The sequence below is a fragment of the Ctenocephalides felis genome, unplaced genomic scaffold (genome assembly GCF_003426905.1).
Source record: "Ctenocephalides felis isolate EL2017-DRISC unplaced genomic scaffold, ASM342690v1 CF-g0.4_SCAFFOLD_03573, whole genome shotgun sequence".
Taxonomy (NCBI): domain Eukaryota; kingdom Metazoa; phylum Arthropoda; class Insecta; order Siphonaptera; family Pulicidae; genus Ctenocephalides; species Ctenocephalides felis.
The window spans coordinates 9,462,050-9,484,928 of NW_020539727.1; the positions used below are offsets into that span (position 1 = coordinate 9,462,050).

Genomic DNA, 22,879 nt, shown 5'->3' on the forward strand with positions numbered 1-22,879 from the left:
CCCTGAACATAATGACACCATAGCTACTGCACCGTTTCTCAGTATACAGAAGTGCGCAGGTGCATCATTATGAAATTATACTATCAAAATTCCCATTTTCGTTTATGTTTTGTTTCAAATTTATCAATCTTTATTAGTTTGTAAATTTTTTTGTTATCGTTGTATTCTTTAAATAGTTGTCTTAATTAATATAAAAAAATCATAAATAGAATTCTTGGAACCAAATATGCTCCAAGTTATAATGTAGATAGTTACTTTTAGTAAAATTATAGATCAAATCAAAGTTGTGAATGACCCAACTCGAGTTTCTCCAATCTACAAGAAACTATTTTTACTTCCAGTAGGGTAAGTTCTAGTAATCGCAAAAAATCGAAAATGAAAATTTTTGCATATCTTCACGTTTCAAACGTTTCTGAAGATTTTGGCATACCTTACAAAAAATGGATGTATGTGTGTGTGTGTGTGCGGATACAAATTTCCGTCGACGATTTCACGAACACCGATCAACCGATTTGAATAATTTAAAAAACATTCGATTCGTATTGATAAGGAGACGTGCTGATTAGTTTTTTCCTTAAGAAAAATTGCTTTAACTTCTCGTTCCGTAATTAAAAATCTTGGTATGAAACCCAAAAAAATTACACAAAAAGTGTACACATTATTGAAATCTCTATAAAATATCTGATAATTTGATGTACATATGTCCAATAAACATTTTTGACCGCCAAATGACATTTTTTAACATATTTTTATTGAGAGTCTATAATCGCTGGATCTACCTTCCCAAAAATTTAATCAGTTCTTCATCTTGTCAATACAAGTAAAATGTTTTTTGAATTATTAAAATCGGACTCTCCGTTCTCTTAAAAACCGAGCACTTTTTGCCCCGTATCTTCGGAACGGCTAGACCTACCTTCGCCAAAAACGAATCAGCACGTCTCCTTATCAATACAAATCGAATGTTTTTTGAATCAATTCAAATCGGCTGATCCGTGCGCTCGAAAACGTGGAAACACACACACACATATCCATTTTTTCTAAGGTAAGGTTTATGCCAAAATGTTCAGAAACCTTCAAAACGTCGAGAAATGCAAAAATATAATTTTCGATTTTGGGTCCATTACTATAACTACCCTACGGGAAGTTAATAAAGTAGATTCTGCAGAGTTTCATCCGATATCTTATTATTATGACGAATATACTCGTCATGGGTTCAATTCGAGGTGAAAGCTGAAGTTAACTATTTAAAATCCTTAAGACAAAACTTTTATCAATTCGCCTGTTGTTAAAATTGCTGAGTTGTTGCTAGATTTAATTAGTTACAAATGTAAAAAACTTCTCCTCCAACGTGTGTCAAAATCTAAAACAATTGACAGTACACAACAATGCACTTTAGTTGTTCCCTTCTTATATAATATATATAGGAAATCTTCAGCAACTCAACAAACCTGACCACAGCCTTTATAGTGCAGTAAACGGAGCGTTTTAGTTGTGAATTTTTTTACTGTGCTCCGAATTGAATGAAATTTTGGAATTAGGTTCATCTTACTCTCAAATTCAAAAGTGAAAACAATTCGGATTGCGCCATCACCCCCCGGAGGGATAACACCCCTTCTCAATTGTGTAATTACATTTTTTCGAAATAACTTCATTATAGACATCTTGATGGATTCTAGCAGATTCACTACTTTAGTTCAAACTATTTTCAGAAAACTCACGATTTTATAAAAACTTTTTTTTCTTATTTGCGCGGCCGCGCAGTCTTTAAACATTCATAACTCTGTCAATTTTTGTGTGAAAGAAAAATAATAAAAAACAATAATAAGCCAGAAAGATCCCTTTGCTTTTTATCTATATGCTTTTATACGTATCTTTTATTCTTTTTGAGATATAATGAAAATAATTTCGATTTTTTAAAAAATTGGAAAAAAGAGTTTTTATAAAATCGTGAGTTTTCTGAAAATAGTTTGTACTCAAGTAGTGAATCTGCTAGAATCCATCAAGATGTCTATAATGAAGTGAATTCTAGATGGAATGTGAATTACTTTAATTCTGGTGGAAATGGCGCTCAATAAATCATATCATTTAAAAGGAAAAAACTTCGTATATGCTTCTTATTTGCATGATAGCTCACTCATTTTACACGCAAAAACTTGTAACAGCAATCATTTTAAAGCCTGTGTTGAGCACTATAAAACCCAATTTCACCGAAATGCATAAAATGTAAAACTTCGACACTAGATGGCTTTAAATACAACAATTAAATCTTGAACGAAATAAAAACGACTTTGCTCTTTCAAATCTTGCTTAATATTTTTTCTAGAACACTTTATGTAATACCGATCTATTAAGTTTTTTATTGACATTATTTTGTTCATTACATGATTTTTGTTAAAATGTATATTTTAGGAGATATTTGCACAAAAACGAAGAAAAACGCCAAAAATATATGAATCTTTAGTGGCCAGTAACTTGAAAAGTATTAGTTTTAAGACATTTTTTTCTTATAATTAGTTCTTCTACCGATTTCCGTTATTTTGAAAAAATGTAATTACACAATTGAGAAGGGGTGTCATCCGAATTATTTTCACTTTTGAACTTGAGGGTAAGATGAACCTAATTCCAAAATTTCATCCAAAATTCAGAGCACAGTAAAAATTCAGAGGTTAACCCTTTTTTCCTCTCCGTTTACTGCACTATTAGTCTTTAGTAAATCACCAACACCATCAGTTATTACTACTATATTTTAGTCCAAAACAATTAAACATCACTCACCAGACACGTACATTCAACAGCTAATCTCCGAATCGTTATTCAAATATCCACCTCCTGCACCAGATCCACTTATGGTAACCTGCGGCTTATGGTTAGCCTGATCCGTCTTACCGACTCCTAGATTAATATAATTTTTACTATTACTATTACTATTTCTATTACCGACTTGATCAACCAGATCGCTCGGATTCAGCGTTACTCCTGTGATGTCGGCCGTCGACGACGGCGACTTCAAGGGGACGGCCTGGTTCGCCATCTGTCTGATGGTTGGAATGATGGTTCGGTTGTTGGGAGTGTAGTGTTGAGGATATCTTAGCAGATTGTCGGGCCTGTTCAGGACCTGGTTGTCGTCTATGCTGTCTCGACAGTAGTAGGAACGACTGCCGCTGTTGGCGTTGTTGCAGCTGATGCTGACTGGAGGCTGCGTTGAAGTCGGGGTTTGTTGCGCGCGGCGTGTCCATGCTCATCAGATTCTCAGCCTGGGAGGGAGAAAAGTTCAAATTATCTAGATAAAGGATAGAACAAGTTATGGCAAGGCCATGTTGAGCTCCAATTTCCATACATCTACTGATTCATACTGTCAAAATGTCATGTATTTGCTATGCATTCATGCGTTTAAAATTTAAAAGCTCAGTGTAAATTGATACGGTCTTGCGTTTATCAACTTTGCTCACCGATTGGTCAAGCCGATTTTTTTTAAATTTTTATAAAAATAAGTAATTCTGAACCCATTTTAAAAATTCAAAAAGTTAAAAAAATATTGGCTAAATAGGCGGTAATTAGTTTTTGGTAACGACCGTTTCTTAAAATTTTATTGTTAATTTTTTTTGAGGATTTTTAGGAAACTTTTTACAACGACAGAGTAGTCATAGTATTAAAGCACATGCTGAAATATTACAGTTCTACGACAAGTCCTTTAACTTAAAAAAATTCATTCAAGTTTGAAAAAATGCCAGCACTTTTTTGACGTAGGACAAAATTAAACTTTTCATAGAGTTTTTCTTTAAAATGACCTAACATATTTCAAAATTTTAGAATTATTTATTCTATCTATTATTTATTTATTCTATTGATTCAACATACCAAAATATTAGAGGCCTACGATAAGTAGTTTAATTATAAATTAATAGTAAATTTTTTTTACACAACCAGAGAAATTTTGTAGACTGCTTGTAAGGTGACACAGATATAAAAAATATATTTAGATAAATATTAATTTCTGTGAACAATGCACAAACCATAAATTTGAAATGGTAAGATTTTTCGAATGATTTCAATTTTTAAGTTCGGTCCAGCCGTTTTTTGAAAAAACTTAAAAAATCGACTTCAACACTCACATACACACATACATTCTCTATATATTGAGTTATATAACCCTTTGCACTCGAGACTTTTTTTTTAAAATATACTAGTAACTCGAATGTATTTTTTGAACACTTACAAAAAAAAATTGTTACAAAAATTTAAATCAAATTTTTAAAAAAATCTAAAGTTCTTGGTCATATGTAGTAGCGACGTATTTAGATACATTATTATTTCAGTGCAAGAATGATTACAATTCTAGATCCTCCCCCCACGAGGCAAGGGCAAAGCGTAGGTTTTGATCGGTATTATACACAGGCGGTATTGAGTCCGACATACTCACACAAAAGACCTAGTATAGGATGCATAAATGCATTACCTTCGCTATGACTTGAAAATCTCGAAAACATAAAATGGAATAATATATAACACTCTCTCACACACACATACATTCTCTATGAGTGCAAGAATGATAACATTCTAGAAACCCCCCACCCCCAAAAAAAACTTAACGGTGGTTTCCATGAGAACTAGAGGCAAAACGGAGGTTTTAGTCTGTATTATATCCAGGCGGTATTGATCCCGACTTACCCAGACAAAAGACCTAGTCTGGGATGCATAACTGATAAAAAAAAATTTTTTTTATTCAGAATGACCTGAAAAGACTCGAAAACATGAAATTAGCAAATGGGACTTTATGCGACAAACTACTCCTTCAGAAAGAATTTTAGTTTTAGTTTTTTTTCAGTGTTAAATTTCTGGTTAATATTTTTAACTTACAAGTGGTGTTATTTTAGAGTAATCTTGATTCTCATCTTGCAGCAGCGGTTGGATAGAATTAGACTGTGGTATATAACCAACAGGTGCTAAAAATTAACAAAATAAATTAGATAAATCTTATTTCAAAATTTGAACTGAATTATCTGAAGAATCTAGCTTACTTGTAGCATCACCAGGATTTTTATGGCTATCAGAAATTTGATTGCCCATGTTGCCATGGGGTCCTGGTAAAGGAATTAGATAGTCTGATGCACTTGTAGTATTTTGCTGGACTCCTGATTGTGCCAAATTCGAATCATCACTGTTTTGGATTCGTTGATTTGAATTAGAAGAATCCCGTTCACTATTCGATGGCAGTCGCATGAAACTCGGCAGGGGCGCATTCATGATTTCGGGATCCTAAAATAAAAAGATTTATAAATTACAATGTATCCGACTGCAACTACATAAACTTGAGGTCATACATAAGGAAAAATATGCTTGAGGTCTATTGACCAATTCTAACAGCAAAGATCTTGACCATGATAGTACCAAAATGATAAAATTGTTAAAAAAATAGCTACATCTTTAACAATTCAAATAGATCTTATTGCTAAACTTTCTTGCACTTACTTGAGTGCATATTGTCAGTCTTTCAAATAGTTGACCAAATGTTGGCCTGTTTTCAGGAGTTGGATCCCAGCAATCGCACATAATACTGAAATATAAATGATAAATTTAGAATACTAGAAAAGTTAGAAAGCAAAATAATTTAACAGAAAATATTTGTTCATGGTAATTGTTACTTAATGATATATGTTTATGTTAACTGTTCCTACCTGTAAATGGCTGGTGGGCATCCTGGTGGTGTATCCAGACGACCACCATTTGCAACTAATTGCATGACATCAGTATTCGTGCATCCTGTATAAGGCATTATGCCTAGACTAAAAATCTAAAAATAAAATATGTTTTTGTAACTAACTGATATCATATTCTATGGACATCTGCCAAACTGCCAAATGGTAAAAGTTAGATTATTGTAAGTATGTGCCTGATTATCTATAATTTATATATGCAACTAAATATTTTCAAAGTTCCTTATCTAAATCAATAGAATTCCAAGTTTACCTCCCACAGAACGACTCCAAAAGACCAAACATCAGATTTTGTTGTAAACAAGGCATCTATAAAAGCTTCAGGAGGCATCCATTTTATAGGAAGCAAGGCTTTGCCTCCTTTCCTGTAATAGTCCGACCTAAAAATAAAAAATAACAGTAATAATAATTCGACTTCTCAACGTGAAATATTTTCTAAGTCCAAAAAAATTTGGGATTTGAACGAGCAAAAACTGTAAATATTTTTGATATGTTTGAAATTGGCGAAAATCATGGACTATAGTCCATGACTTTTCCACGAGATCGAATTGAATGAAAAATGTTAATATTTTCTAAATCCGAAAAAATCTATGATTTGAGCGACTGAAAAATGAATGAAAAATTTCGTCTCATACAACCATTAATAAATTTTAGCAAAATTGTCAGATACTATTACTTAGTTTTTTCTACAACGATGATGGTGTTTATAGGTAAATTACAATTTCTTTTGAATCTGACTTTTTCCAATTTACGATTAGTTATTAATTCTTCATCATTTACCTGTAGATATCTCTGGCCATGCCAAAATCAGCAATTTTGACAACTCGTCCTGGTCCTTTGGCAGTCAACAAGCAATTTCTGGCTGCGATATCACGATGAATAAATCTTCTGCTCTCTAGAAATCTGCAACCTTTTGCTATGTCCAGGACGCAAAACATTAAATCTTTGGTGGTTAAAGTTGAGGGTTTATCCTGAAAAAAAAAATCAATAAATTGTATAATTGTAATAATAGTATTAATGATATAAATGGCTTTAGAACACATTAGTAACAGCAATCTCAATATAGCATACAGAATGAATTCTATTTTGATACTCCAAAATTTTAAATGTTATTGTATGTAAAATACTCATATGTAAAATATTCTATATCAGAAATTTTATATCTAAACAAGAAATCAAGTGCCTATTAAATCTAGTCCATTATGAAGATAAACTTACTGGTTTTGGTCTACTTTCCCTTAGAAAATTCTTCAAATCTCCGCCAGCAAGTAATTCCAAGACGATAAATCTGTAAATATTCATTAAAAATTAAAGTAAATTCTTCATGATAGTTTTGAGAAACAATAACTGATATTTTACATATATTCTCACAATTTTTTTATTAAAAAATTTAAAAGCACCATCAAAATCAGTAAATTCAAGTTATTTTTTATCATAAATTATAAAATGAATGCTTGGCATTCAATAATATATAAAATTTTAACTGTGTTCATGCATTTATTTTTAATAGCCAGTACAAATAATAAAACTATTTTTTATATTAACATTTATAAATTTGATGTTATAAAATTAATATAATAATATAAAATAAATGGAATATATATTAAAAAATTACTCAGGTACACAGAAAAAGTTGTCTGTATCGGGTGTGCGATTTATGTTTTTCAATGTATTTTTATCCCCTAAACACGAATCTATAACAAAAATTGGGAGGCAAAATGCAAAAAAACTGAAAAAATTCACAACGAGGTTTTTTATCTTTAATGAGTATCTTCTTGCACATTTCAGCAGTAATTTGCAATCATATTTTGAAATACAAGTTACTTCTGGAACTATAAAAAGATACACAACAGGGATGAAAAAGAGAAGTTTTGTAAGAGAGATAAAAAGAATATATTTGGATAATTATTAATTTCTGAGAAGAAATGATGATTGAAGAAATCCGTAATTTAAGGTGAAATGGGCCAGGAAATGACAGAAATAAAATTCTAATTATTACGCAAAAATTATGATATTGTTCTTTTATTTTCCACTTTTTTTGCATTTTGACTCATAATATTGGCTAAATTCGTGATCAGAGACAACGTTTTTTGTGGACTTATGTTACAGATCAGAATGCAGACAACTTTTTTCTCATTAATGTAATTAAAAGAAAAACATGTATAAATATACAAAATGTATTTGCGATGAAACTTGAATCAATGTGTTTCCAAATTTGTGGGCAACTAATTTATTTCCTGTAAGGTAAGTTATAATAATCGCAAAAAAATCGAAATAGAAAATTTTTATATATCTTTACGTTTCAGAGGTTTCTGAACATTTTGGCATACCTTAGAAAAATGGATGTATATGTGTGGGCGGATACAAATTTTCGTCGACGATTTCGGGAACATGGTTCAACCGATTTCAATTATTCAAAAAACAATCGATTACTCTTGAAAAAAAAAACGTGTTTATTAGGTTTTGGCATAGGCAGGTCTAGCCGTTTCGAAGATACGGTGCAAAAAGTGCCATAAATGGTAACTCAGTTTTTAAGAGAACGGAGCGTCCGATTTTAATAATTCAGAAAACATTTTACTTATATTGACAAGATGAAAAACTGATTAAATTTTCATGAAGGCAGGTCTAGCGCTTTCGGAGATCTAGTAAAAAACGTAAAAAGAAATGCCATTTGGCGGTCAAACATGACCATTAGACATATGCACATAAAATTATCAGATATTTTATAGAGATTTTAACAATAAGTATGAATTTTGTTTACATCCCTATGGGTATTTTTGTCAAAAATTTATAGTTTCTCAAAAATCTAATTTTTTTAAAGCAAATTTTTTTCAAAAATGTTAATCTTTTTTAAGAAAAAATTTTTGGTACGGAAAGTTTCAGCAATTTATCTTAAGGCGCGATGCCATGCGCCCCACTAGTATATACGTTGACTTTAACATCATGCTAAAATATACTGATGCAGTAACGCAACAATTCCGCTTTTTAATAAAAACATTACAAAAAATTGCCTATAAACTTAATTCGCCTATAAACTATAGAATTATTGCATTCCATAGTCAATTCTTCATTTGACCAATTCCTACTATTTTTGTTTCTCGTTATATTTTAATTTTATTTACGTTTACACCACGAAGAAATCGATCAGTTACTCTGATTGTTCATATAATGCTATACTAATTTCAATAATCTATTATATTTTGCTTCCTATTTACCTGGGATGTTTATCAAAACAAACTCCTATCAGATGCACAATATTGGGATGATTAAATTTGGCCATGATGGCAGCTTCCATCAAGAAATCGCTTTCGGCCTGTCCAGTAGACATATCAGGCAGGGTTTTGACTGCCACTGGCATCTCGACTGCATCCTGGTCTCTATGCCTGTAGAGTCCCTGGTAGACCTCACCGAAGGCACCTTGACCCAAAGCCCTGGGAAAAAGAAAAGATATAAATCACAAAGTATTCCAATTTATGCTGAACCAAAAACAATTTACACTTTTTTTATTTATATATTTACACTAGCAAACCCGACGAACTCCGTTTCGCCACCAGATGGTTTCGTGAGAAAGATGAAGAAATTTTTTGGTTGTTTTATATTTGAAAAGGAAAAATTTGATTCTATTATACAACAGTAATGAATTTATTTCGATTACAAAAATGAAGTGTTTTTTAGTTGAACTTCTCTAAGTAAATGAAAGTGAATCCGCAATTTATCTGTTTCATTGAAGGGCTCTTTGGTAAACCACATTTTTTTTTTTTGGTCTGACGTTAACACAAACAAAGCGGATGGTTTTCCAACTCGTGAACAGACAACGTATAACTGCCCATGTGAAAAACAATGATTTTCTAAATAATCTATTTGAAATTTATCCCGCAAACACTAAGCGATTGGCCTTGCGACTTGTTATTGCGAACGCAAGGCGAACTGGAAATTGCAATCGTTTGAAGTCAAACGGAATACCAGTCGGAATCATTGGTATGTCACCAAATCGCCAACAATTTTTGATTGAATGGTGAAATTCAGTGCGTGTACATCATTATTCTTTGCTGCAAGAATTGCTCGTTGACTTAACCAAGCATAATTCTGATAACTCTCACTAATTACTCGAATTTTTAATTACGGTGCGTGAAGTTCCAGCAATTTGCATTAGGGCACGATGCCATGCACCATTAATTTTCCTAGCTATAAACCTTGCTGAGCCCGAGACCTTTCCAACGAATGCAAAATTGTCGAAATCGATTCATGCGTTCTGGAGTTATTTCGGCAGGAAGGAAAACCCGACTTATTTTTATATAGAAGATTATTTTCATATCTCACACAGACAGAAGTGCCTGGTATGAGAGATTATGAAAACAGTTTTCATATTTACTTCATATTTACACTTAGCATCATCTTAATTTAAATTAATTATATAATTACTATAATTATTATTTTTCCTTACTTGACCAGTCTCAAACTTTCCCTCTGGACTTGGGGCAAACTTTTAACGTCTACGGTTCCATTCAGAAGTCCATCACAACCGTAGTTTGGGTTAAAATTAGTCAAAGCTGATTCATCAGTGGTGGCCTGAAGACGATTTAGGGACATGTCGTTCTCCAAAATTGCCTTGTGACGAAGTGCCACTTGCTTCTGGTGCTGGTAACGATTATCTATGAAAAAATAAAAAAAATATTAAAAATATACGTTAAATTTGTCAATAAATATGGTAAAAACTTGTATTAATATGTATTAATATTTGGTTGGTACAAAATACTATATTTCACTAATTTTGAATATTTCAACAGGGAATGAGAAGGGTATAATTTCACGTGTACTTATTTTTTACCAAATTTTTTCATTACCATCTGAACATTTTTAAAAATAATCAAAAATTTTACAATAACGTAACTAAAAATACTCGTGATGTTTGGCAGAGGAGGGGGGTGAATATGAATATTCCAACAGAAAAGGGAAAGGGTAGAATATCACGTGCACTTATTTGTTACCAGATTTTTTTTAAATCCAAACATTAAAAAAAAATCAAAAATTTTACATTTTTTTCCCGTAACTAAAAATACTAGTAAATGTTTGGTGGGGGAGGAGGATAATTTTGAATATAATCTCTGGGGAGGGAGAGGGTAAATTAAAAAAAATCGATAACGTGATTAATGCATGTCCCCTAAGCCCTCAAAATGTCATTGTGTCATTTGTCCCATTTGGAGGTTAGTTTCAGATGGATTCAAAAAGAAAACTATAAATACCATAGGTTTTGGACAGTTTTGACTCCCAATATATTGATAGTCAACCAATATTTGTTCACCAGATTCAAATATAAATAATGTTTAATAAAAATTTATTTAATTTTTTAAAATTCTACATTTGATCCCACTTCTGTTATTTTTTTTTTATTAAAGAATTCGTCGTGAAATAAATATATAATTTCAAGCAAAATTTTTGGCACAAAAACAGACGTATCTCGGATCCCATAATATTATATATTAAATAAAACCCAAGTTTTAATTTATATTAATTTCATATTTAAACTGGTTTATTATATGGATCAATTTATAATAATTCTTTAAAGAAAAAGGAAATATTAGCTTTTTTATTTTTAAAAAATTATAATTAAATTATTTATTCTGCTTTTTTAGAATTAAATTACTTATTTAAAAAATAAGAAATTAGAATTAATAAAGAATACTTAATTTATGTTAGTGTTAAATTTCGAAAAATAAAACAACGTAACAATAAATTAAATATTCTTTATTAAACTTTTAAAATGAATAACAATATAAAATATGTGATAATAAACAATAACAAAATAACATTATATATAAACTATATATATAATTATAATAATATAACGATAAAATTAAATTAAACATTTTCTAATACTGATTAAATATTTAAAAAATATGTATAACAAATAACATGAGTAATAATTACGTTCTTTGGTTAAATATATTATATATAAATACGTTTATTTAGTAGTTTTTAATTTACAGTTAACACTGATATTTAATATAAATTATTATAATTTAATTATCAACTGAAGTAAATTTTATTTCTAGAAAAATACTGAATTATATTTGTATTAGGTGGATCGATCTTGGATTAATAATTTTCTTAATAAATTTGCCACGTTAAAATTAATCATACAGACATTTAAAGATTACATTGCACTACGGATACATTTTTTAATAATATTATAAAATATTATAATGAAACACTTAAAGCCAATTGTAACATTTGCTCAAACCTGGACACTTATCGGATATTCTGGTACGATGATGGTCTGCAAAATTATTTATAACATAACTACATATATTTTTTTCAATCTTTAGTGTCTTAAAAATTATTTAATAAAATTATACTAGTACTGTATTTATTAATACTTCACTATTACCATTATTAGTCATTTTAAGTGCACTGATTTTGAGAGGTGTTTTTAACAAGTGTTAGCAAAATAGTTAATTTTTATTTAATTGGAATTGTTGAATTTATCTTTCGTGGTTTTTATCTAAATATCTGAATTAAGAGAGATTCATTTTTAATATAAAATTAAAATAATTTTACTTACATAACATCAGGAAAAGAAGTGTCAGGGCAATCACAAGCATTACGACCACAACAGCAAAAACTATCAAAGTGTAAATTGAGACTCCATCTATCTCAGAATACACTGTAAAATAAAAAATATTATTTAATAAATATATTTAATAGTCATATTTATATATTCTTAAATATTTGTAAGAAAAAATCTTTCATAAGATAATACATTAGGTGAGAAAAAACAACTAAGTATACTATGTACTAGTAAAATTTGTACAGGTAGGTTCATAATTAATTGAATTTTATTTTGAATGAATTTTATAGTAATTTAATTCATTTAAAATTAAAATTATTGAATTATTTCAAGCTTTTTGATGAATCAAATCAATAAAGCTTTTTATACCAAAGTTGGCATTTCCAATGAATCCAAAGAATTTCTTCATTTTTATTATGTATGTCTGACTATTACTCAATGTGTGTGAAATAATAGTAAATTGAATTATTTAAATTACCTTCACAAGCTCCATCTTCAGTTTTAACAGCCCATCCTTGAGGACAAATGCACCTGACATCGGCCTAAATTCGTCTAAGGAAACGCATCGGTAGTCGCAACCACAACCCTAAAAAAATTAAATATTAAAAATAAAAATTAAATATTATATAAAATAATAGAAATATTGAATGTGAGCTATTGAATTTATAGGATATATTTGGTCTTTCTACTCATATAAAATAATAAGAATAAAATACATCATACATGATTCTGAAAAGCAAAAAAAAAATTGATGTAGCCTAAAAATAGAGCCTAAATTTAAAACCAATGTACTTTTAATTTGCAAAGTCAGTGATAAAAAAGACGGTTTTGTACTTTTGAGACGAGATAATTTATCATCGTAAAATAGATAAAAATTAACATATCTTAAGATAGTCAAATATAGTAATATTACCATAGAAAGAAACTAAATAGTACTATTTACTGTATGTATTAATATTTTATATTACCTGAATTGCTGGTATGATTATGACTTCACCAGGACCACTATTAGCTGCTGATGTCACATAGCCAATTCTGGTAAACCTCTTTCTGAGGTTACATAGGAATAACCGCCTTCACCATTTTTGGAATCAGAGGACGTATTACCCCCTGAAAAAGTAAATAACTACTTAATATAAACTTAATGAATAAATATTTAGTAGATGTAATAATCCTAAATAGAGTCCAATTTATGGATCCTTGAATATAATAAATTACTTATTTTTTATCATAAATAACGTTGTGCATACAAATTTGTATAGGTTCAAAACATTTTTAGAGAACCATATCTATTTATTGAAAGTTATTAAAAAAATGAATAAAATATTAATTTCCAAATTAAACATATTAAAAAAATGAAGAACGCACTGCTATCCACAAACACAACACGAAGACTCAAAAGAAAAATATTTAGTGATTTAATTAGCTTGTAATAACTCGTGTCACATTATATTACTTGCCAAAAGATTTACTTAATGTCTATGTAGGACACTTGTAAATATATTGTTGAATAAAAAAAATGAGGAAAATACTAATTTCCAAATTAAAACTGGAAGTGAAAATCTGCCAAAAACAGCTTCATATAGAAGGATATTTCCTTATAGGATTAAAATCAGTTTTAAGGACTAATTCTCTAATTATAATAATAATAATAAAATAAACTAAATATCCAAAAATACAAATATTTTGACAATTTTTGTTTCTTTATCCCTTACCACTGTAGCCGCCGCCACCGCCGCCCTTAGTGCAGCCACCTCCGCCGCCTCCAAAACCACCTTCGCCAAATCGACCGCCTTTTTCGGCACCACCACAAGGTCTGCCGCCAACTCCTCCACCACCAGTCAGAGATCGGCCTGATACCGCCGAAAACCATGGTCCGCCAGACCTCCAGAAATGGCGGTACCCCGAGGCGCCCAACCTCCACCTGGCCCTGAAGGGATAAAAGATTTTTGTAGATAAATATTTATGAGATCATTTTTTTGGAAAGCTTGTAAAGGTCGGAAAATCATAATATTCTCAAAATGATGGACATTTTCATTCATTATTGTCTATAATGTTTATGTAAACTGCTATAATGCAGAAGATAATGTTTTAGTTATGAAAGTTAAGTATATGAAATAGTTGAATGTCTTATTACTAATAGTCAAATGCCTATTTTAATGAATTTTCATAACAACCTAAATCATAATGTTCAATAATCTAAAGACATAAAACCCCAAAAAAATTATCCTAGATCAAGTTTTTGCTAATATGAAAGTGCATTTTTTTCTTACCGGCGCTGATGGTAGGCAAATCATAGTATTCTCCATCAGTTGGAGCTCTTGCAGAATCAGGTCCATGTCCATGTTGAGTTTCATCATTTTCGAATCTACCAAAACCTAAACCGCCACCACCTGCACCGATTACTAGAGGAATCGCCTGGTTTTCAGCATTCAACTAGAAAAAAAAAAACAAATTAAATTTACAAAATTTAGATTATGATTACTTAAGGTCAGTATTTATCTTGAACCAACAATAAGACTCAAGTTGATATAATTTAGGCATAAAATATGATCAAATTCACGAATGTGTTAGATCAATCAAAATAAAGTTTAAGAAGTGCAAAATTAAAGGACCAATACTGCCGCACTACAGATACCAAGGTTATGGCAAGGCTATGTTATGAAGAACTTTCCATACTAAATATTGACAGAAACCACGTGGTTGCTATGCAGTCAGGCGTTTTTCTCAATTTGCCAGATAGAAACCCTAACCTAGAAACCGTACAAATGTCTAAAAATTATGTTAGATAACAGAGTCTTTCTGGCTCAGCTTCATAACATACGAGTGACGTTACAGTTCATGTGTAAAACGCCTGAATGCACATGACATTTTGACAGTATGAATCAGTAGCATAATGTATGGAAGTTGGAGAGTAACATGGCCTTGCCATAACATTTGTCTGTTGAAGGCAGAATCAGCCTTTAAATCTGATTCAGTAAAATTCAAATTTATCATCCCAATCACTTAAATTTAGAATTTATCGTAAACCAACTATAAGACACATATCTAAAGATTTTGCTTGATAAAAGATTCAAATTTATCAATCAGTTGATAATAATATAAATATAGCATTTGTAGGTGAATCAGCAATAAGGCTGAACTAAGGATATATTAGACAATGAACCTGACCAAATTAAAAACTGGTGAGGACCAATAAAAGTTTAAGAATTGCTGCAATATATATGATTTTAGTCTAAATATTGCTGATAATTTATATATATTTTGTTATAATATTCAAATTTACCAGAAAAACATAGGATGCACCACCGCCACCTCCACCTCCGTCCTGGATAATTGTATTCCTGATTTCATGGGTTTTGCTCCTGTATTGTGTACTGGCATTTGCTGGTTTATCTGCTGGACAGGATGAATTGCCTCTACCACTAACAGACTAGAAAATAATAAATCAAAATTAGTGTCTAATTGGTAATACAAATATAAATCGGCTAATTTACCAAGACATTAATATGTCTACAGAAAAAGAAGAGATCAGTAGTCAAGGATCTTCTAAATTCAAATACTAATACATTATTTTAACTAACAAGTTTTTTAACACATCCTGAAAATCAAATCTAAAATGTCCACTATTAGGTGACAATTCAACATTTTATTAATAAATACTGACCACTTAGAAATTACTAATTACCTTTCAAGGACGATTATTATTTTACCTTATAGCAGGCGCTGGCACCTTCCTGGCCCACCAGAACGTATATTTTTTCGCCTTTGAAAAGTTCCAAAACAATTCGAGCTGATGCACCTCTGGACGATCCAAAACCATCAGAACCACGACCACCTCCTGCACCTTTCGCAATTATTCTAAAAAAAATTAGACAATGTCTCTGATTAGGAACATGCAACTCTTAGGTAAAACATGACTTTATCCACTTTTGTTTAATCACAATAAAATTGCATACATTCTTCCTGAGTCATTATATAATAATTCATTGACTATAAAACTATCTATTATTATTACTACTTACGTGTAAATTCCCTGATTCGGCACTGTCCAAACTTGCATCCCTTCATAAGGTGCTCCGACCATTACAGAAACAGAACTTTTTGTTTTGTTCTTGTAAGCATTTTCACAATCCAGAGGCGTAGGGCCAAATGGACCTTCACTGTTACAAGTTGTTAGAGCATAATCTGGGAAAGAAAAATACCCAATATCAGAAATCAATAATAAAAACAATTATGGAAAATAAATGATAAACATTGAGTAAACAAAGTAAAATATGAAATTGGAATAGCAACTGTCTTTGACAATCTTTTTCCAAATTTTGTTCTATATAAATGTTTGCTACCAAGCAAATATTTAGTCCAAAATAATGGATTTAATTTTAATAATGGAATATTTTATGATAAAATTTCTATTTCTATATTTGCAGTTCTGTGACCATTATATTCTTACATGATTTGTCAACAAAATCTGGATGTACAGTAGGAGAAGTGATTCTTGGATCATAGTAGTTGTATCCATCTAATTCTGATGCAGGAATGTTTAGACCAAAACATTCTGGAGACATTGAAAAATCATCTATGGCAACGTCTGTGAAAATTCGTAGACCCATACGTCCTTCAAATTGTAGAAAATACCTGAAGAAAAAAATCAAACATCAGTGTAAAGGTAGTATCAGAGATAAATTTCAAGTATCATCATGGTAATAAGAAATATTAAACAGCATTACTTCATGGGCTAATATACAAGTCAATAAGCCAGATAGTAGTAAACTCACAAAAAAACTGAAGTCCACAATTAAAAAAAAATATAAAAATTCTTGAAAAAATAGACCATTTCGTTAATTCTGTTACCCAAGTTCTGGATAAATAAATATAAATTTCTATATTTTTTAGTATTGTTGGATAAAACCTATTTATTGGTCAAGTGTGAAAATATTTCAGACAATATTTAATTTCCTTTCAGAATGTATTAAAAATATTAAAATTAAATTTTATACCGCAGTAAATATTTTCTATTCATACAAAATGTATTTTAAGTCACAAGTTCTGATGAAAATTTCTTATTTCCTGATGAAGATTTATCTTTTTTTTTACTTACCTCGTGGTGACATTCGGCAAAGTGATGTCAGCTCTGCTCCATTCCTTGCCTTTATTTTTGGAATTCCACCAAAGAGAAGTAGTCACGTTTTCCTTCTGTTTTAGTTCTACTAAAAATAACTGGATGCTGCCAACTACGTTGCTACTCGAACTTATCCAATATTGGTGATGGAAGAAACGAATCTGATGGAAAAATTTTAAAGTTACATCATAGTACAAATCTTGATTTAATGAAAAATGTCTGAATTAGAAGAATATTTTACCCTGTTCCTTGAAAATAATAAAACAAATTCAACATTTGTGTCGTGTACTAAACGTAAGTTTATTAATTAGAAATTATTTCTATATAATTCCTAGTTCCCATAAATCTTTGAAGTTATTAGAATGGAAGATATTTTTTAGGCAAGACAGATGTTACAGCTGTTCAAAGAATGAGATTATATCGCCAGCAAAAACGTAAAAAAAATACAAGCAGTCAATGAATGTATGTAATTTTAACTACACGAAGTTCTTCAAACACAATTACATGATGAGTGAAGTTGCAAAAACAATATTTGTTTAGGCGTCGTTTAACCTAATCCACTGTGTGAACAAATAATAGAATTATTAATCAGCAATTACTTCATCTTTCTAATGAAGGTTCATTTCTATATGCTAATTACAATGACAAACCGATCATGTCATATTTGAAGTATGACTTTGATTACATTAATGTTTTTTAATATTATACATATTTTTAATGTTATTAAAATATATATAATTTATAATTTATTATTATATAAATGTGTATAACGGTTGGCACTAATAAATGTGCGCATCACGAGTGTAACCATATTACTAATAAACATTATTCAAATTTGTTATATGATGTATTTATTTTTAACTTAAATGCCATGTTGTACAGTAACAAATAAGTTTTACTTCAATCGTGTGTGAACCTTACGCGCACTCTTTTTTATCAATTTATTTATTGGACATTCATATTCAAAAGTTTTGTATGATCTCATAATAAAGTGTGGGATTTGGGAATCATTTCTCATGTAACTAAGAATTATTTATAATAACATTGAGCAACAAGTTATTTTTTAAGCAAAGTTATGATTTATTTGGAAATATGTTATTGTTTTGAATTTGTAAGCAAAATGATCCAAGAAAATGGTTATCACTAATAATAAGACATGCAATAATTGTATGTTCAATACAATTATTTCTATATCTATTTTTATATATTGTTATGTAATTTTTTCGTTAACTTACCATACAAGAATTGTAATATTTAGAACTAGGATCACCATGAACCCTAGGAGGAGCGTTAAAGACGACGCTGTTCAAAACCGCGTTACTCGCGAATTTTCCACCAGTCTGGTTCATGTTGACATACAGATATTGTCCTGAAATATAAAAAATACAGTAAAAATTAGATTTATGTACTAATATTAAAAGTTGTAAATTTACTTTTATTAAATAATGAATAATAATAGTTGTTTTTTTTTATTTTAGTTAGCAATGTTTTATAACAATGAATGTAGTAGCAAGTAAATACTTCTGTAATTGTTTTTTTAGTCAATAACAATAAGAAATGTAGTAGCAAGTAATTAATTCTGAAGGTATGATTTAAATGACTTAAATTATCATGATTCTGATTAAATTATCATTCTAAAATATTTGAATCATGTGTTTGTTCAAAATAATTTAATTTGTGAACAACATAGTACTTAATAATTGAGCAACGTAGTACTTTTCATGAATCATATATATTACATTGTATGTTGACTGTTATGACTCTTTTCTCTTGTTGTCAATGATTACAATATTCAGTAAGTTAAATTAACCTCTTACCAGAGACGTTTGAGAATTGATGAGTATGATCTTCATCAGGCCCCGTTCCATCTGTGGGAGTTCGGCCCTTGTGCCTGGACCACCTGAGTACGGCCCTTCCAGGTTCGGCATTGCGCCAACCGCACCAGCCTGACTCGAAGTCGCAACGGCCGCCGAAAGGAATTTTGTCTAAAAATAATGATATTTAGATTATTCCATCGTTGAAATCACTAATTATGTTGGTATATAATATTAAATTCTTTTAATGTTATATATGATAAAGGAGCGTCCATTAATCACGTGATCGATTTTTAAAGAATTTTTGTACCTCTCCTCCTCCTTGGTGATACGTAGTGATATTCAAAATTACTCCTACCCCTAGTTACAAGAAAAAATTGGAAAATTTTTGATTTTTTTTTTAAAACGTTCGGAATTTTTTTAAGAAATCAAGTGAAAATAAATACACATGATATCTTACTATATCCCTCCCTCCTTCACGTGATATTTCATAATTTTTGTCAAACCCCTCTCCCCTTAAAAACCTCATATGATTAATAGACGCCCCCTAATATATATATTTGATGGTGTGATTGACTGTCGTATTGGATTTTCTGCTTCCTTGACAGGTAAACCAGAAAAGACCAATTAAGGTACCTGTCTCCGTATTTTTATTTGGCAATTGACTCCATCTACGTTACTAGAATAATCTTATTGTGAGGTAACTAATGCTCATCTTCAAGATCATTTAGTACATGCATACATAACACATCAATTTTTTCTAAGGTAAGCCAAAATGTTCGGAAGGTTTTTAAATATAAATTTTTTTATTTTCGATTATTTTGCGATTACTTCCCGAAAAAATAATTTAATATTTTGATGTTTTCATGAAGCGGATAGTTTAGATTTAAATAATTTGCATTAAATTTTGCCTACAAATGAAATAAAGGTAAAAAGTGCATAAAATATTACAAAATCCCTATGGTGAGTTTTCACAAACACGTTGAAGACAACAAACGCTCATGTAGACCCAGCACATCAATAAGTGATGAAAATGTAAAAAAGTTAATAAAATAGTTATGAGTGCTTCTAAAGAGTTCTACAACTTATAGAGATTAAAATAAAATAAAAAAAGATATGATAAGATCAGAAGACAAGTCAGAGATTAATTAACCAGAATAGATGGTTCGAGTGGTCACATCGGACATAAAGGAAATTATCCATTTAAAATAGAAGCAGATAGGGTAATAAAATTGAAGTTACAAAATAAATGCCAAAGTAGTGGAGATTTTGAAATATCAGAAAAGCCCAGTAGGAGCCAAATTATAATTAGAAAAGTTGCTGATAGAGATGACATATCAACTGGCTTATGTTAAACATTTTTTTAAATGCGCTTGAAATATGGAGCAAAAATTTTATTCCAAAACTGCTCTCATCAGTCAGTGCTTGTTAGCACTTTTTGGCCAAAACATGGTTAAACCGTAGTCATGCATCCAATTCCATATTCACCAGACATTGCCAAAAAACTCATTTAAAGACGACGTTTTTTCCAAAAGCAAAAGTCGAAAGTCGAAAAGCTACCACAGACGAAGTAAACAGAGAATATAGCTGAAAATTTCATCATACTGCAGGGACACTTATATCAAAATTTGTTTTTGACAATCGGACTGTTCAGACCGAAAAAACTTAAAAATTTCTAGTACGTTCTGAACACCCCTCGTTTATACTAAAAAACTACTAGAGTATTTTTTTAGGACCTCTCATACTTTTTTATATCATGCTGCAAAACTCTTTCATTTATTTTATTTCATTTATTTGGTGCATTGTTAAGCTTTGTGACCAAAAGTTGTTAAATCTAAAGTGCTACCGTTCACGATGAAATATATTTTGGAATTATACATACATTTATAAAATATGTTAAATTTTTGTAAAATAAGTATGGTGACGATGAGAGGAATCATAGTCCAACATGTCAGCAATTTTATAAATTAAAGTTCGTGTAACACTTGAGTGTAATGTGTACTCCATGTTAACAATATGTATAAATGCATTTTTATGAAATTAAATAATAAGAATTCTCAAAAATTACCGCAATCTTGTAGTTCATCCTCTCCATTATCACAATCAATAGTGATGTCACAAATTCTGGAAACACTGATGCATATGGATTTCTGGAATCAAAAATATAAATCATTAAAAATACAGAAAGGGAAAAATAACATTAACATAACTATTATTTATATATTCACTGATTAAGAACTGACGATTATATAATTAACACATTTTATCCTTGGCCATAAATTAATAAATTGTGACAAAATTTTATTATAATCTTAATAGATTTCTTACCAAACTTCTCGAAACAGTAGAAAAAGACTCATATAAATAAATAGTCAGAAAGTTAGTACTTGCTCTACTTTATTAAAATCAAAATATTTATTTTCTCCAGATTCGTATAACAGGGTTAAATTGGAGGACGTGCAATATCAAATTCTGTAAGAATCTAACTAGATTTCTTATACAACTTCCAAAATGCATTATAAAATTCGCAGAGTTGGATTTGATAATAAATATATTGAAAAATTTATATTTATTTACAACAATTACTATATAATATAATTAACATATTTTGTCTTTGGCCATAAATTTAATAAATTGCTACGTAACTTTATTGTAATCTTAATGGATTTTTCAACAAATTTCTCAAAATAATGAAAGAAGACTCATATGGATGAATAGTCAGAATGTTAGTACTTGCATTATTAAAATTAAAAATATTTATTTTTTCCTTATCTCGTATCACAGGATTAAATCCTGATTGGCAATACCAAAATTCAGTAAGAACTAACCAGATTTCTTATACAACTTTCCAAAATGCATTATAAAAATTCGCGGAGTTGGATTTGATAATAAATATATTAAAAAAATCTATATATTTGCCACAATTACTATATAATATAATTAACATATTTTGCTTGGCCATAATTTAAGAAAGTGCGACAAAATTTTATCATAGTCTTAATAGATTTCTTACCAAACTTCTCGAAACACCAGAAAAAGACTTATATAAATGAATAGTCAGAAAGTTAGTACTTGCTCTACTTTATTAAAATCAAATTCCTTATCTCTTGTCACAAGAGTTAAATCAGACATGCAATACAAATTTCAGTAAGAATCTAACAAGATTTCTTATACAACTATACAAAATGCTAAACCAAAATTATTCAGACAAAAATTTTCTGGTATATATTTCTCCTTAACGTCGACTATAAAGTTAGATTTGATACATAAAACCATGATTATATGTAAAAATATATTTATTTGCAATAACTACTATATTAATTATTAATCTTACCCCCTGAACTGTACATCTGGTTGCATTCGCCGTGCAGGCTGATGACCAGGCACCATCCTCATAGCAACCTACCAGGGCAAGTCTGTCCACACTAAAATGTGGGTGCCAAACCATTGGGATCTCTTGGATAATGAGATGGTTCTGGTACCACTTCGAGAACCACTTGGAATCGTAAGATATGCGACCTATTCTGGCCTTGTACCTATGCCAACTGAAAAAATAAATAAATCATATTAGGAGCTTGAAGAAACAAGTAAAATTAGATTGAGTTGTGAAGTAAACTATCTCAGAATTTTATATTAACTATTAGCTGTCCCGGCAAACGTT

The 22,879-nt window shown here is 30.2% G+C and overlaps 1 protein-coding gene across 1 annotated transcript in view; it reads right to left on the reverse strand.

The window, feature by feature from the left end:
• Positions 1–2,788: 2,788 nt before the first annotated feature.
• Positions 2,789–22,879, reverse strand: part of LOC113389487 (leukocyte tyrosine kinase receptor-like) — a 31,043-nt gene continuing 10,952 nt past the window's right edge. The window contains 27 exon segments of the mRNA XM_026626515.1: positions 2,789–2,892; positions 2,951–3,254; positions 4,858–4,943; positions 5,019–5,256; positions 5,470–5,554; positions 5,676–5,791; positions 5,968–6,094; positions 6,495–6,685; positions 6,933–7,002; positions 8,930–9,145; positions 10,159–10,366; positions 12,277–12,378; positions 12,761–12,823; positions 12,826–12,868; positions 13,251–13,306; positions 13,309–13,392; positions 13,998–14,212; positions 14,543–14,718; positions 15,569–15,715; positions 15,996–16,143; positions 16,308–16,470; positions 16,736–16,920; positions 17,384–17,565; positions 18,640–18,773; positions 19,222–19,389; positions 21,287–21,368; positions 22,553–22,763. Coding sequence (XP_026482300.1) covers positions 2,789–2,892; positions 2,951–3,254; positions 4,858–4,943; positions 5,019–5,256; positions 5,470–5,554; positions 5,676–5,791; positions 5,968–6,094; positions 6,495–6,685; positions 6,933–7,002; positions 8,930–9,145; positions 10,159–10,366; positions 12,277–12,378; positions 12,761–12,823; positions 12,826–12,868; positions 13,251–13,306; positions 13,309–13,392; positions 13,998–14,212; positions 14,543–14,718; positions 15,569–15,715; positions 15,996–16,143; positions 16,308–16,470; positions 16,736–16,920; positions 17,384–17,565; positions 18,640–18,773; positions 19,222–19,389; positions 21,287–21,368; positions 22,553–22,763 — 3,904 coding nt within the window.